This window comes from Perca flavescens, chromosome 19, assembly GCF_004354835.1.
Source record: "Perca flavescens isolate YP-PL-M2 chromosome 19, PFLA_1.0, whole genome shotgun sequence".
Classification (NCBI taxonomy): Eukaryota; Metazoa; Chordata; class Actinopteri; order Perciformes; family Percidae; genus Perca; species Perca flavescens.
In genome coordinates, this window is record NC_041349.1 from 31,668,451 (window position 1) to 31,684,337 (window position 15,887).

The 15,887-nt window shown below is 40.9% G+C and overlaps 1 protein-coding gene across 1 annotated transcript in view; it reads right to left on the reverse strand.

Annotated features, from left to right (window-relative positions):
• Positions 1-15,887, reverse strand: part of ank2b (ankyrin 2b, neuronal) — a 165,091-nt gene that overhangs the window by 21,940 nt on the left and 127,264 nt on the right. The window contains exons 28-40 of the mRNA XM_028564141.1: positions 13,437-13,591; positions 13,094-13,305; positions 12,409-12,613; positions 12,210-12,306; positions 11,861-12,089; positions 10,816-10,941; positions 10,522-10,644; positions 9,789-9,821; positions 9,459-9,480; positions 2,054-2,131; positions 1,765-1,896; positions 1,513-1,662; positions 1,124-1,358 (exon numbers count right to left, since the gene is read on the reverse strand). Of these exons, the coding sequence (XP_028419942.1) occupies positions 1,124-1,358; positions 1,513-1,662; positions 1,765-1,896; positions 2,054-2,131; positions 9,459-9,480; positions 9,789-9,821; positions 10,522-10,644; positions 10,816-10,941; positions 11,861-12,089; positions 12,210-12,306; positions 12,409-12,613; positions 13,094-13,305; positions 13,437-13,591 (1,797 nt within the window). The remainder of the gene's footprint in view (positions 1-1,123; positions 1,359-1,512; positions 1,663-1,764; positions 1,897-2,053; positions 2,132-9,458; positions 9,481-9,788; positions 9,822-10,521; positions 10,645-10,815; positions 10,942-11,860; positions 12,090-12,209; positions 12,307-12,408; positions 12,614-13,093; positions 13,306-13,436; positions 13,592-15,887) is intronic.

The window sequence follows — 15,887 nt, forward strand, 5'->3', positions numbered from 1 at the left end:
TAATCAGTAATGATTATACAGTCAGTATAAATCCAACTAAAACCTTAAAAATCATCCAGTTTTGAGGTAAAAAATCTACTTCAAAATTTATTTCAAATGTATTGTTATTGAAAAGAAGAAGGGTCTTTGAAAAATTCTCCTTTTAAAGGTGAGGACCACACAATTAAGCATCTAAACTTACCAATGATGACATTTGCAGGTTTTACCTGCAGGTTTTACCTGCAAATGTATGCAGTATGTGCTAAAGTGGATTAACTATTTAGCAACTATCTTGCCTGAACACTAAAGTTAACAGTTAGCCTTTTCTCTTGTGGATGTTTGTTTGCAGACGCGTAACTATCGGTAAGCAGGTTAAGCGGTGCTTACGGGCCCGGACCAATCAGGGGCCCGCATCACTGGAAGATATTGATTGACAGCCGGGGCCCCCTATCGCACTTTCATTACTTGCGACAATCCCAGCAGTACCACGTGCAACCACTGAACAAGCGTGAGTGAGTTAAATCCACCAGCCATTTTCATATTATAACAACATTTGCAACATCCTGAGCCTTTTTGGTAAGGTTCCTAGGAAATCTCAGCCCAGAGTAAATAATTAATAGTAATAATTATTATTTTTTGCAACTTTCACTGTCTTCTGCAACTTCATTGCAACAAAAATACAAAAGACATCGCAACTCTATCGCAATTCTTTACAAAAGCTCCTGTGAAATCAGGCATTTTGGGCCACAACAATCTCAAAAAAAAGGCTGTGAAATCCTGGAGGGACTGCCCTTGTTTTGTCATGTGTTATGGTGCACATTCACCAGTGTTTTTTTGTTGTAGGCTACTCCTGATTTTGTCAGTCATCTCATCTCTTATATGCTGTGTCTCTATGATCCTATTCTGTCCTATTCATGGTAGCCTACTCGTGGACATTGCGCCGTCATCACGTGCTGTAGTAGGGGGGCCTGCCTTGATAATCCTGCATAGGGGCCCAGTGTTGGCTCGTTATGCCACTGATTGTTTGGTAGCTCATACAGCAAGCGGTGGAGCAGTGCAACACATGTCCATGCTTATAGAGCATGGACAGCTAGAATGCTAATGTTGGTTTGGACACATTAATTAAACTTTCTAGGTAACTTACTATGTTGTCTCCATCTCTTTTTGTAGTTTCTCTTTCTGGACATTTCTAAGAAGGCCTGTTGCTGTGGAATCTGTCTCTGGCCGTCCCATTGTCTCGTGAAGTGATGACAAACTGGAGGACAGGTCCTCTGCTGACACAATGGGTACCTCTTGTCCCGAGCCTGGACTCCTACGTGCGGCCTCTGTACGCCTGACTGGACTGGGGCTGTCAATGTCTTCATGAAGGGCAGAGAAACCTGACAAAGAATACAGTGCAGGCACACAGAAAGAGTTGATTGTTGAACTGTTTGGTATCTGAATGTCATAGGCAAGCAATCAATTACAGCTTTCTACATAGATATAACAACAACCTAAACATTGTCTGCTTCAAGCTAACATAGGCTGGTGTACCTTCACTATGATCCAGTGCTATGGTCTGCTCTATTTCTGCATAGGTATGTGATGATGTGTCCTCCTGAGTGAACTTGAATATCTTGGTTTCAATGATGTGAACAATGTCCATTCGGTTGATCTTAGTCAGTCTTTTGATCAGTGTTGTTTCTTTTGAAACAGAAAACAGAAGAAAAAAGGTTAAAAACAATTTCAGAATAAGAATAAGAGCCTCTACTTTGTTGAGAAATATGTACCCCACTTATAACTAACCTGAGGAATGCTTTCCCTCCCTCTCTTCCCAGAGTTTTAAAAGGGCATGGCTTTGGTCTTGCAGTGAGTTGGGGTTTTCAATCCTTATCCGGTTGATCCTCTCCTCACTGAAGTCCAGTTCTCGTGCCAACTCTGTGGAGAAAAAGAAGATATAATAATGATTATGATGATCGGAAGATACATTTGAAGTGTTTGAAATTAGGTTTTTTGAAGGCCTGTCAAAAATGTACAAATAATATTTATTTGATGTGATTGATAGCTTGATCACTGCTGCTAAGGTGCAACTCACCTGTCCAGCTGAAGCCAAGGTGGTCGGCTATAATGGCCAACCGTTGCTCTTTTCTCTCTGCTTCATCCTGTGGATCTACTGCAAATACCACCAGACAGCCATGAGCGGTCAGAGCCGCAAGATATACCAAATCAAGTCACATTCACTTATAGAATCCAAAATAACCCTCACTGGCTTTCTTGTTCTAGTAGTACTGACTGTTTGTTTGGTTAATTCATGATATCAAATTAAGGAACTATAACCTTGAACAAGTACATAATATGTCTGTAAAAAATGGTTGTGATAGATCTTGGAGTGACACTATGATTAAAAAACATAAATTACAATCATTAGAAAATAAATTAAATTACATCTGATTGTTTAAACACGTATTAGTCACTAAGCTGTTTTCAAAAGTTCCATAAAGCCTTTAAGTCAATCTTGAGATTTTTAGCACACATAGAGGGATAGAGAGACATCATTACGAACACAAACATAGCTCAAACAACACAGCCACATGGATTCTTCAACTACAATGGGACTTAACTACAAGAGACAGAGAGGCAGCACCTTTACAGCTACAGTGTACTAATGAGGCACAAGAGAATAGTCCCTTAAACTGGGGGGGATACCTTGACTTTGGACTTTATCATCTGGGATTCGCTGCATCTGTGTCTCAACAGGGTCGTCCCACAGTGGTCTAATGGGAAAGACATCTCCTGAGGGTGGGAACTGCATCTCAGTTTCTCTTTCTATGATTGATGGATCAATGAGACTGCTCTCATCATCCGAGTTGGCAGTGGCAGCCTCTTGTTCTTTCTCTGTCTCTGCCTGTGCCAACCTTGCCACAAGTTTTGCTGCTTCATCGCTTATCTCTTCAAAGAACTCAATGGACTGTTTGTGTGGCTCACTTTTCTCTTTAGTGGGTGTCAATGAATTAGATGACTGACCACTTTTGCCTCGGACTGGTAATCTTGACTGGAAGCCTTTAGATTTTGCTGACTCAGCACTCAATTGGCGACCTTGCTCTTTTTTAGCAGGTGGCCTGGTAGACTCCCCCTCACAGAAGCTCTTGGCTTTGGAAGATGGTGTCTTGGTTTTGATTTCCACAGAGGGACCTGCATCTGTCTCAGATTTTCTCCTTGAATCCTTTTTTACAGGGACCTTAAGTTTTTTGTCTTGGGTAGATTCCGCACGTTTGGCAGTAGAATCAGGCCTAGCCTTTATGGGAATTCTAGATTTAGATTCAGAAATGAAGGAGGCCTCTTTTTTAAGAGTGGTTGAGGAGGAGGTTGCATGAGACGGAGAGGGAATTGTGGATTTACCCTGACCTTGTAGAGCAGACTTAGCTTGTGTTTTGACTGGAGTCTTTTTCATACTACTGGAAGCACTTTGTTTGGACTTGCCTGTTGATTTGGGCACTTCTATCACTGACTGTGGTTCTTCAGGAGATGAATCAGAGGACTCTTGGCCCTGCTCAGAGTAAACTGATCTAGTGACTGTAGTTTCTGCTGTTTGTACAGTTGTTATCATTTGGTCAGAGGATTTTTTGTCTAAATCTAAGGATCCTTCATTCTCATTTTTGTCTGTTTTATTCTCTAGACCTTCAGGGGATGTCTGATCTTTCTTTGTAGATTTGGCTGAAGCGGAAATGCCCATTTTAGGGATTTTAGATTTGGAGGCATCAGCTTTGGAGGCTGACTGATCACCCTCAGGTGGGGATTGAAGCTGAGAATCACTTGCTTCTTTTGATTTCTCAGTATCCTCAGTCTTAACCTCTAGTGTTAGATTGAGGCCAACTTCAGGTTCTGCTGCTGATCTCCTACCTACTTGCCTGGCCTCTTCTAAAAGAGGCTCATCTAAAGGCTGTTCACCTATCTGGAAAAAGGCAAAACCACCCCCCTCTTCCTCATAGCTCCTCTTAGTCATGTCAATAGCACCACTTCGGGTCATCTCAAAGAGTTTCCCTTCTTGGAATAGAAAAGGGTTGGGCTCACTGGTAGGAGTGCTTTCTTCTGTTGGTGTTCTACCAGGTGTTGTGTCTGGAGTTGCTTGCAGAGACTGACGGTCCACCACTAGATTGAGTATTTTCTGTTCCTCCTCTTTTACACGAGCTGCAAAAGTAGCATCATCCTCCCGCATGGCAGACCATGAGTCAGTGTCTACCCTTGCAGTGACACCTTTTGACTCAGTTCTAGGAGGTTCCAAAGCCTCATCATCCTCTTCTGTGTCATCATATACACAGACCTCTGGTTTTAAAATTCCCTTTGTTTGACCTGTGGCAACAGGTAAAAGTCCAGCCTCTGTATACTCCTGTTGATCTCCTTTTACTTCATCTGTTACATTGTCACCTTGTTTTACTGTACCAGTCTGTAGCCTGCTAACACCTGACTCTTGACCCTCCTTATCATCTCCATTGCTGTCTCTTGACTTCCTTAAGCTCTCTTCCTTTTGCTCGTCAGTCCTGTTTTCAGCATTTGATGTTATTGCAGTTTTTTTGGCAGTACTGTCTTCATCAGCCTTAACAGATGGCAGGGCTATTGGTTCCTCTGCAGTTTCCAGTTTGGATTTTGAATGATGCTGGTCTGAGACAGAGTGAGGTCCCTCTGAAGTGACAGTAGCTGGTGTTCTTGTTGTGTTCTTGACCTCATTGCTGTGTGATCCGTCAAGCAAACCTGCTGAAAAAGGAGAGGGAGGTTGTACTTTATTATAGGGATCAACAAATAGAGCTAAGTTTGAATCTTCAGCGGGTCTATCGAGCCCACATTCACTCTGCGCAAGCTTCTCACTTGTGGGCTCTATTGTTTCATAGCTGTCATCACCTATTTTGGCACCTGCTGAGGGAAACAAATCTTTTCTCGAGTTCTTTTTGCTCCTCTCATCTTGTTCCATCTCATCAAATGTTTTTATTTTGGCTGCCATCTTAAACATCTCCTCCTCTGGAGTGATTTTTCTCTTAGTTTCATAGCTGTCTGATTTATCCTCTTCTTCTGGGTCTTCAGGGATGACAGCCGGTTTGGAAGGAACAGAGAGGAATGTATGATCAGGGGGTTTGGGGTTTACCTCATAACTTACCTCTTCAGAACTAGGAGTATCAGGGGAGAGGGGACTCTTACCCGAACTTGTCATCTGAGATGTCTGCTCACAACTGTCATCATCAGCACTAGCCTCATGGTCTCGAAGCAGCCTACCACGCAAAGCATCGTGGGGGAATTCTGTAGCTTTGGAGGGCTCTGGATGGCTAGATGATTTACTAGGTGGACATAGAGTTGATGGGAAGCATAGGTGTCTTTTTTCCTCTACAGGGCTACTCTCTAAGGAGTCATGAGGGGGTGATTCCTTGGTTGGGCTAGGTTCAATGGAATCTGGGGACTTATGAGAGGAGTTTTCTTCCATGAGAGAACTACCGTCTAGAGAGTCTCTGTGGCTTATTGTCAAGGAGTCATCAGCTAATGGACTGAGAGCATCGGAGTCTTGTTTTAAAGGCAGCTCTAAGTTTTCATGATGCTGAGGAGAGGATCTAGAGGCTGGAGAACCAACTAAAGACAATGCTAGCTGACGATCAGGGCTCTCATCATCACTAAGAAAAGTTTCTACAGTCTCCGAAATTCTCTTTGTAAGCTTTTGAGGTTTAGTTGGCTTAGACTCGCTCCTCCTAACAGACATGGACTCACTTGTAGAGTGATCATCTGCAGCCTCGTTGGAAGAAACTGGATGAGTCAAATCTGTAGACAGTTGGTCACCAGTGGTCCCTACATCAGAGTCTCCAGACTTTGTGTCTTTACTTTCTTTTTTGACTGTTGTGGCAGTTGCTGCCGAAGTTGAAGAGGTCTGCTGTCCAGTTTTGGGTGAAAGACACATACTCTCTGGGCTGATGTCTGGAGTGGCAAGACCCTCGTGTTTGTAACTGTCCTCAGAGCTCAGATGAGCAGTTCCATCTCCAGAACTGGCACTTAGTGAGTCTGCCACACCCTCATGTTTTGAGCTGTCAGAGCTATCATCAAGGCCACCATTTCCAAAGTCTACAGTTTCAGTTAGCTCTGAATGAGCAACAGCAACTGACTTGGTTTCTCTCTCTCTGTCTTGCTCAGTGGTCTCTTTCTTGTGAGGTTTGGAATCCAAAGATACTTCTCGTTCTTGATAGACACGTGAGGTTAATGCTTTGGCCATGGATTTTGACTGAATGGTTTCTGAATTTGTGGGTTTCTCTGATCTTGACGTAGTGGATGTTTTGAGCTCAAACAGCCCAGACTTTCTCTTTGAAGGGTCCTGCCCTGTTTGGAATGCTTGCATCAGCTCTTTAACTGACATTGTCTCTTCAAGTTTTTCAGATTCAGCTTTGGGGGATTTAGGGTGGCCTTGTTTTGATTTAGGGCTTTCTTTGGCCTTTGGAGAGGGTTTTCTCACAACAGGCAACTGTGAAGGCTTGCTTCCGGTTACCTTTTTGCTCTTTTGTTCTGCCTCTACCTTTTGTTGTAAGGCTTTGACTTTGTCCTTAATTGACCCAATGGGAGTTTCTTCAACCACTGGGGATACAGGTGATGCTGGGGCAGCGGCTGCAGGCACACTGAGCAGAGGACCTGACTCTGTTGATTCCTCTGCCCGCCCCTGGTCTTTCCCCTTCCTTCTGACTGGCTTTTTAACATCACCAGCAGCTGTCTTGTCCTGCCCTTTGGTTGGAGTAGTTGGTTTCGCACTTTTACGTAGTACAACATCAGTGAATTTTTCTTGCACAGTTGGCTCTTTTTTAGCTTTTATTTTGGAGCTTACTGGTGCATCCAGGAGGTATTCCTTAAGGTCACCACTGTCCTTTATTGCTTTAGGTCTGGGGGTTCCTCTGTTAGCTCTACTTTCACGTAAGACGGGCTCTTGCGTTTGTAAGGCAGCCATCTTTTTGGCCTCCTCTATTTCACTGTCTGAGAGGAGAACCCACTCCTCGGCCATTCTAGCTGCTTTTATTGCCTCCTCTGCTGCCTCACCCTCAAATGTGCCACTCCTCAGTATCTCACTGACTTTCTCTAGGTCCTCTTTGACTTTCTCTAAGTCCTTCTCCATTATTTCTAATGGCTCTCCAGACACATCCTCGGTCCCTTTCTCTAGACCACACCTTCCTAAGGAAGGGGATTTCTCTATGGAGTCTGCAGTCAAGATGGCAGTCATTTTGATCAAATCTTGTTTCATCTCTGACACGTCGGATAGGAGGTCTGGCTCTGGAATCAGGTCTGATTTCAGGACAGATGTCGGTGTCTCTTCATCTTCCATAAGGAAGAAGAACAAGTAAGGAGTAAACAAAATAAAAAATTCAAATGAAAGGAGACAGACATTGGAGAATGTGGTCAGGACAAGATTGGAGCACACTGCAGGGATCATAGGACAACAAATTCACAAAGGGTTCTACATTAGGATATCAGAGGAATTGGGCTTACACTTTCATATGTCTCTGGGGAACTGTGGTAAAGGAAAGGCTAAATAATACCAATGGAAAAGGATATGAGCAGGAAATAACTTGCTTATACACTCATCGCACCCACACTCACAAGACAAAACTATAGAACAAAACTAAAATACATAAAATACGATACTAACTTTGAGTGAAACCAGGTAACCAACAAACCAACAAGTACAATGGAAAAATGGGCAACAAAGGAAACAAAGAAACATCAAGACATCTCAAGATTGCTCAGATGTATGACAAATGTCAATGGGATAACAGGCAAAATGGCTTGAAAACAGCTCAGACTGCTAGTTGTGTCAATCAAAGAAAGCCAGTGATACAAAATAAGATGATTTGCCATGCTTTTAATTCTAGGAAAAGCAAATAATTTACTTTTACAGAATCTAAGTAGGAAGGAGGATCTCTGAAATAGTCCTAAAATACATATTGCAGGGAGGGTGAATATATATTTCCATTTACCCTCAAATCAGCATTATGTTTAACTTAATGTTTGAAATGTAACTGAAATGAAAACTGAAAAAGCGAAATCCGTGCACAAAACCATAAATGAATAGTATTGTGAGGAAAAATCAGCACACCAACAAAAGTAGAAATTAACTCATTAACAAGACATTATTTAGACACAGACATACAGACATACAATAACACACATACACAGGCAAGTTATTTCCATGCAAAGCAAAGGGAATTGCGGATGGAAAGGTCTTGTGAAGATTGAATGGAGTGAGTGGATAGTTCAGGGTACTGTACAAATCTACAATTCATCAAGAGACGCTTGTTAATGTGTCTTCATTCAGTAATGTGGTGAGTTCTTTGTCCATTTACACACCTATGACATTGAGTATCATCTACATTAAATACACATATTAACTACATACATTTCTACTGAAAACATATGCATGTTATAATAAGTTACATATGTTCAGTATGTTTCATGTGTAACATGGGTTGTTTTATTATGGAGTTAAATGCTCATAACGGGGGTAGAAGGGAAAGGATTCAGAGTGGGCGAGGAGGTTGCCTACTTCTTGCTTTAACATTACACTAGAGGACTGCAACTGGAGGAATATTAATATTCTGTCCTCTAATATCCTGGAACTGGGTGCTTGAACAATCATTAGCACCCAGTTTCAGGAACTTGGAGTGCAAGCACACATATCCATGAGCAACTATATTTTTAGTACATTTTATGTTCAGAGGTGCTAGTACCTCCTTGGCACAGCATGGCACAAGAGAGGCTGTACAAGATGAAAGCATTATTAAGAAGAGGAAGACAGTATCAGCAGCTGGAGTCCAAGTGTTTCATTGATGACAAATCACATCATCTCCTCTCATCTCATTTACAAGCTGATCACATTCCCTTCTTGCAGCCATATTATGACTTAACTAACTGCAAGAGATCACACAACCCCCAAGCCATTGTGATATATGGTAAGAGTCTCTAATCAATTATATTGAGCTGCGTAAATGTCATTGTGATGCGTTAGCAAAGCACAAAATTGAAGGACATTGTCAAATAAACATCACCACAGGATGAATGCATTTAATATTTATGTACATACATAGATGGCAGTGTTTAACTCTTTCTCCAAATGCCCAATCTCAAATTGTGAAAGAGTTAAAGTGAAGAAATTTAGGCAGGCATGAAATCAAAAAAAGGAAAGTAAAAAGTGAAGTTAAGCCTCAGGAGAAACATAAAATCCAAATGTGGAGTTTATGAGACATGACAAAAATACATGAAGCTTAAAGGGCTTTAAAAAGATGCATATGCTCTATGATTAAACTATGGGCTATGCTGGGGGTGTCAGTGTATCAGTCTGGTTATTCCTCTGCACACTCTGTTTATCTACATTAGACTTAATACCCATACAATATCAGTGTTATAGTCATATTAGTTTGATTAATAAAGAAATGCAGTAGTATTATAGATAGCAAGTGATAGAGGAAAATGAAATGGAAAAGATGTCTTACATTTCTCTGGCGTTCTGCTGGTCTGGAAAAGAAAAACATGGAAAATGACAGTTAGTCTTGTTTCATCCACTGTATGTGCCGAATATTCTAAATCTACTACTACCATTACAAATGCTACTTTAGGAAAATAATACACATGACACACATAACACAACAGCAACAATGAACTATAGAATGATAAATCACAATCTAACCTACTACAGTAAACAAAATATATCAAAATATCATATTTGACTACTTTATTTAGTTCTGATGACAAGACAGTGGACAGGATAGATCTGCAGAGCTAGTTAGTAGAAGAGCGAGAGGGGAAGCGGTGGCTGCTTTTACCTCTTCCTCTTGCTCTTGGTCTGAATCGGACTCCTTTTGGGAGCAAGAAGCAGCGAGAAACAGAAAGATGTACAGATAGAAAACACAAACATTAAAGGGCAAAAAAAGAGTAAAAGTAGCAATGACGACAACCAGTCAGTGTGATTTCAAGGAAATTCAAGGAAAGCTAGAGTGGTCTACCTGAATTATGCATATTTTTGGTGTAGAAACAGATTATTATTGTTATCCTCAATCATACATCAGCATGAATCACTGGAGAATCTGCATCACATTGCATGACTTCTGGGATTTTCAGGCAATTGTATTTAGTTTTCTTATGAATTTCTGAAATTATGTCCACCAGCCTGTAATGTTGCCTAGTACAGCCTTAACAATATCTCACTGGTTGGGAGGCATTTTTTTACCAACACTATAAAGCAATAATGTTGGCTGCTCATAGAATTAGCACAGTTTACTACTTGGGATGTCAAGTATTGATATATGAAATAAGAATTTGTAGTTGTACTATTTGTAATATCCAATATAAAATAATTGGGGTTATGTTTTGGAATAGTGTAGTAATTGATAAGTGGGAGAAAAGCATGTATTACAGTGCTATAGGGAAAATAGGCTCAAGATTGCAGTATGCTCCAGCTTACAAACAATTAGAATTATTAAAGTGATTTTCATGAACTAACAAGATATGCAACTTAAGCATCCTCGCTTGAGACAAACAACAGTGTAGTGCCCTTACCTTGTAGTATGATGGGAGGGTGATGTTGAGGTTGCATATGGCATTTTGGGTGAGTGACCTGTAGTTTCTGGGTTCTTTCATAAAGGACAGACGGCCACAGGGCTCCTGAGTGTTGTCTCTGATCTGCAACAGCCAAATTGTTCAGCATTAGTCAGTTTACTGTTCATTAGGCAAAATCATGTTTGATTAGAATGTTCTATACAGTTAGAAAAATGTGATGAATTATTGTTGATACTTGCTTAAAAAAACTCTGGGGGTTGTTTGTTTTGGTTTCAAATAAAGAATAGTGCTTACTTTGATGAAAATTGCTAGTCTGTTCTCCTTAAAGGCAAAGAAGCTGAAGAGATTGTGCTGGCCACTTTTGGTGAGTGGAACAAGGTTTCCAAAGCAATCTGCATAGATAGGTTTGCCTTCCAGGACCTGAGAAATATAGCAACAGGAAGATGAGTAAAATGACTGAAAAACAACATACATCCAACCAAACACTCAACTATCAATTCCTTTTTTGTTAAACCATTTTGTTTCACTTTATCTCCTCCATGCAGTTGTGCACCCATTTCTCAAGAAACATAGCCTTGACTATTGAACATAGATAAATAGAATTGCTATTTTAAAAGTCAACGTTTTCAACGTTTTATGAATAACCATAACAGAGAATTTGTTATGATGTTTTTGTTCACTTCATGGCACTGAAACTGGTCAACAGCATTTAAGACTACTGATCATGCAGTTTTGGTGAAAAATGTATAGGATACTGCATTTACACTGATTTAAATCACATTTTTAAACACCGCTTTTTCATTACTGGTCTGAGGTTCCTCCAATCTGGTACCCCCTGATCTGACCAAGGGTTCATCCTGGGCCCCCTTTTATTCACAGTATATATGCCTCCTCTAGAACAACTATCCCCAAACTACCAGTGTTACGCAGATGACACCCATATCTATGTCCTGGTAAAAACTAACGAGGAAGGCAACTTGCATCACCTAACATCTTAGCTAAATTAAAACAAATCATTTGTTCCTTCCCTAAGTTAAACTCCACTCTGTAGACAGTCTTGGCTCCCTGTCTGCAAATACCAAACCTGCAGATACTTTTGGTGTAATCTTTGACAGGATCTCTTGATTGATTTCCGGGTCACAAGAGCCGTCATATCATGTTTCCTCCACATTTCCTCACATTTCATATTGCAGTTCAATGTATTCAAGGTTAAGCAAAAACACAATCCTACACCTTTAACGGTTACCAAATGCAGCTGGTAGGCTTTTAAAGTGACATGAGCTACACCTGCCATCAGCTGCAGTTGGTGAGGCATTCCTCCACCACTCCCCTTTCTCACCTCAACATCTCGGCTGCGGGCCACCTCTGAGAAGTTCTCCTGTTGCTCCAGGGTTTTGTCAATCTTGTCGTCTGTCATGCAGAAGCACCGTAGTCGGGCCTCAATGGGATCGTGGGTCTTGGCAAAGATGACAAACTTGGCCATGTAAGGGACACAGATGATTTCGCGGTACACCTGAGTGGAGAAATTGACAGATTCCTGGACTTGTCGACAGTCTATCAGCCAGAATCTAGAAAGGAGGTTGGAAAGAAGCAGGGATGTAAGGTCTTTGTTTGCTGCAGCAGGGTCTGAATCTCTCTAAATCAGTAATTTGTTTAGTTAGTGCTACAACAAATACTTTTTGCGTCACCTTGCAGACACATTGGTAGTGAAGGAGACACAGTCATTGATGAATGTTAACGGAGTGGTTCCTGTTATGTCCTCCCATTGAGCAGGCGTTGTTCCACCTGTACATGGACACAAACACAAGATTGATATATTAAAATATGAGCCTGTGTCTGATTGGTCTATTTACAGCTTTGTGTGTGTATTTGCATGTGTTCTCTAACCGGTGATACTACAGAGCAGTCGTAGGGTGGGAGTGTCCACTCCAAAGCCATTGAGGACCAGGTCTGAGTTGCTCTTCGGGACAGGGATGGTCATGGTGATGGGTTTATGGAACTTCCTCCTTCGGGGCTCCAGGGTGACAATGGGGCTGAAGGTGGCCTTGTTCCCCAGGATGTTCCTCACTACATCCACGCTCACTGGCTGGGCCTGGAAGAGAAGACAGAGTATATGACAACTTTACTTTTTGCTGTCAATAAACAAACAGGGGTATTCATCTGGAACCACCAGCAAGTATCTGATTTAGATTCAAATCTCTAAACAAATATTAGATTAGCTCCTTTCTCCCGCATTCACTTTGATGGGAGTGCGTGTTAAGGGGGCGGGGAGAGGGAGGTTTACAGTAACAAAGTTCAAATTAGATATGAGTCAGATTATTTGCTAGTTTCAACTCATAAATCAGACAATGCACAGGCAATTTAGCGAAATTTTCCCTGCAGTTGTGGTCTTGATCGGCCTTGAAATAAAATCCCCAGTTCTCTTTAGCCGAGATAAGACCGAGTAAAAATGTGGTCGATTCCGAGATGAGACCGAGACCTTAAAAAATTGGTCTTGAGACCGGTCTTGAGACCAAGACCAATCTCGAGTACTACAACACTGATAGACAATACCAATGCTTTTGTCAATTACCTGCAGTCCAACCCTTATCCTCTTGGTGAGGGCCCCCTCAGGAAAAACTGCCTGTACTTGAGGCACAACAGTGCTGCTCAGGATGCCTCCTTCAGGACCAATCAGATTACTGTCTTGCTTGATGCGGGACACCACCGCAAAGTATTGTGGGAAATCTCTAGTGATGATACGGCAAATGCGCTTCCTCTCCAGCTCCTCTGGCGTGTCCAGCTCTGGAGGAAGAAGTTAGATAGGGACTTGTGTAAGGGACAGTCATGTAGAAGTATAGGATTACATGTACACTTTTTACATCTGTTTTTTTAAAGCCATGCTGCAGTCTTCTGGTACACCATCAAAAACTGACCCTCATCCATGCCGTTTAGTATCTGGTTGAGTTCTTCTTGGGTGTGTTCACAGTGATGCTCCTTCCAGCTCTCTCCACCCTCACTCCTCAGAATCACCAGCTCCCTCTCTTTTCCCCGCAGGGCAGCAAAGTGTGGGATCTCCACAATCACAGGACTGAACGGGTAGAGGTAAGATAGTGTGAGTAACTACAGAATGTCATGGATGATTACAGTGTGTGTATACATGCCGTTGGGCATGTGTGTATGTAATTGGCAGAGTTTTCATAATTGGTCAAGGCCATTATCCAGTGTTGACTTTACATATTCCTATCTAAGAATAACATTTGGCCATTATTTTGCCATTATTTTTAAATTGCTCTTTTAGATTGACTATAATTAACATTTAAGAATTTAACAGTTGTTTTAATACTTACCTGATATACAATATAACAACAAGCTAGCTACAACACATATCTATAAGAAGCATGCTACAAGTACAATCCACATTGAATGAACACAGCTATAAAGCTTAACTGCTGATATTTTTATGTGATATTTTGAGGGTTCTTTGGCCTGACAGCAGATGATCATATTTATTTATATTGTTGCCATGTTTGACAATAAACACTACATTACTATTTAAAAAAAACTTGTGATTTTGTCCTTCCTTTTTTTAAATGTTGGCTTAAATGTCATTATATTTAAGCTTTGTGGTTGGCTTTTAGGATTGTAATCATCCTGCTAAAAGCTCAAATAATAGTAAGGAAAATGGCCACAAATTATAAGCATACATGTCTGTGATTTACACTGAGTTACACCACCATTTTGGGAAATTAGCCTGTCAATCAATATAATATACACAGGCCCACACCATATTGTCAAATTTCACCTGGTTCCCTCGCTACACACAGGCCATACAACCATTTAAATTTCACACAAAAATTAAAAAAACATATTGACTAACACAGATTCATTAAGAAATCAGGAAGCAAAAAAACCAACACACAAATGGAAAATGCTAAGCAGAAGAGAGGGATTAAATAAATTAGAAACAGCAAAGTAATGTGACAGCAATGTGACGTCAAGAGGTTTAAGGACCAGATAAGGTGGGCTACATGAGACCAGCGCAAGCACAACAACACAATACCCTATGGACAAAATAACATCAAAGGGAAGGTTTGTCAAATAAAACACTAAGACCGGCATCCATGGATTGTTTCATATGCAAAAGCATTTTGTCCACCCTACCCAAGGAATTTTGTTCCCGGCGGGCCAAGCTGGAGGATTCTGCTAACCAAACTCTCTCCCTCATTAAGAGGTGGAGGGGCAGTAGGGAGGTGGAGTTTACTGTGTGATCGACCAAGTGTCCATATGCAGCAGTGAGGAAGAAAGAGCACACACAATGTTTTTGTCTGGTGCAAAATCAAAACCTTCGAGACTGATTTGCAAGAGTGGAATGATAATATTAACACTGTGGTCATTTTCAGCTACATGGCTATGGAGACCAAAAATCTTCAAAATGAATAGTGATATGAATACATTCATACACACTATATAATATAAAAATGAAATTGTGAAATAATTTAATAGTTTTTAGGGCTGCCTATTGTAAGTCACATATTTAAATCATCAGTCAGTGACCCCTCATCGGACTCAAATTCTTCAAGTTGGGTAGTCGGGGGTTTTTGTCAGTCAGAGTGCGCGCCCCTCGCTTTCATGCTGCTCTCTGGGGTAAAATCAAGTTGTCTGATTGAAGATGTCAGTGACGGTACAGGCAGCTGTGGAACCAGACCCAGGGTGAGTCTGAGTGAGACGGAAGCAGCTGCCCGGAGGAAGAGAGGCCTTGCACGGTCAGGTTCCGAGGTAACGTTATCTTCTGCTTAGCTGTACATTCACCACTTGGTGAATGTACAGCTCACATCAACTTACTGGCTTTTGTTTGATATCTAGTGTCGGTTAGTGTGTTGTTAGTGGAGTGTAAGCTATTTTATTGGGTTGCCTCTTAGTGAAATGCTCTAAATGAATTTAAGTTGTGCTTTTATTGTGAAGGGTAAAAGCGAGAAGTGAAGCGGTTGCACTATACTCTACCATGTGGTACCGTGTTGTGTTGGCCAAATTGGGTCAAGCTGGTTCAGAGTACGGAGTCTCTGTGTTTATATTTTATTACACTTGGCTTAAGTATTTAGCACGCATTAGCTCAGAGACTAAAAACTTGTCTTGTTTACTTTACATACGTCTTTGTCACCCTGAAGTATTAAAATAAAAAACTGCCGGAATCAAATAAAAAATTACGTGCAATTATGTCTGTCATTGTATGTTATACTAGCATATAATGAACTGAAATGTAAAAATGTTTGGATTATTTCACATTTCATATATATATATATATATATATATATATATATCATATTATTTAAACACATTATCTATTAATATCTATTTAAATTATAATAACAATTTTATTTGAATAA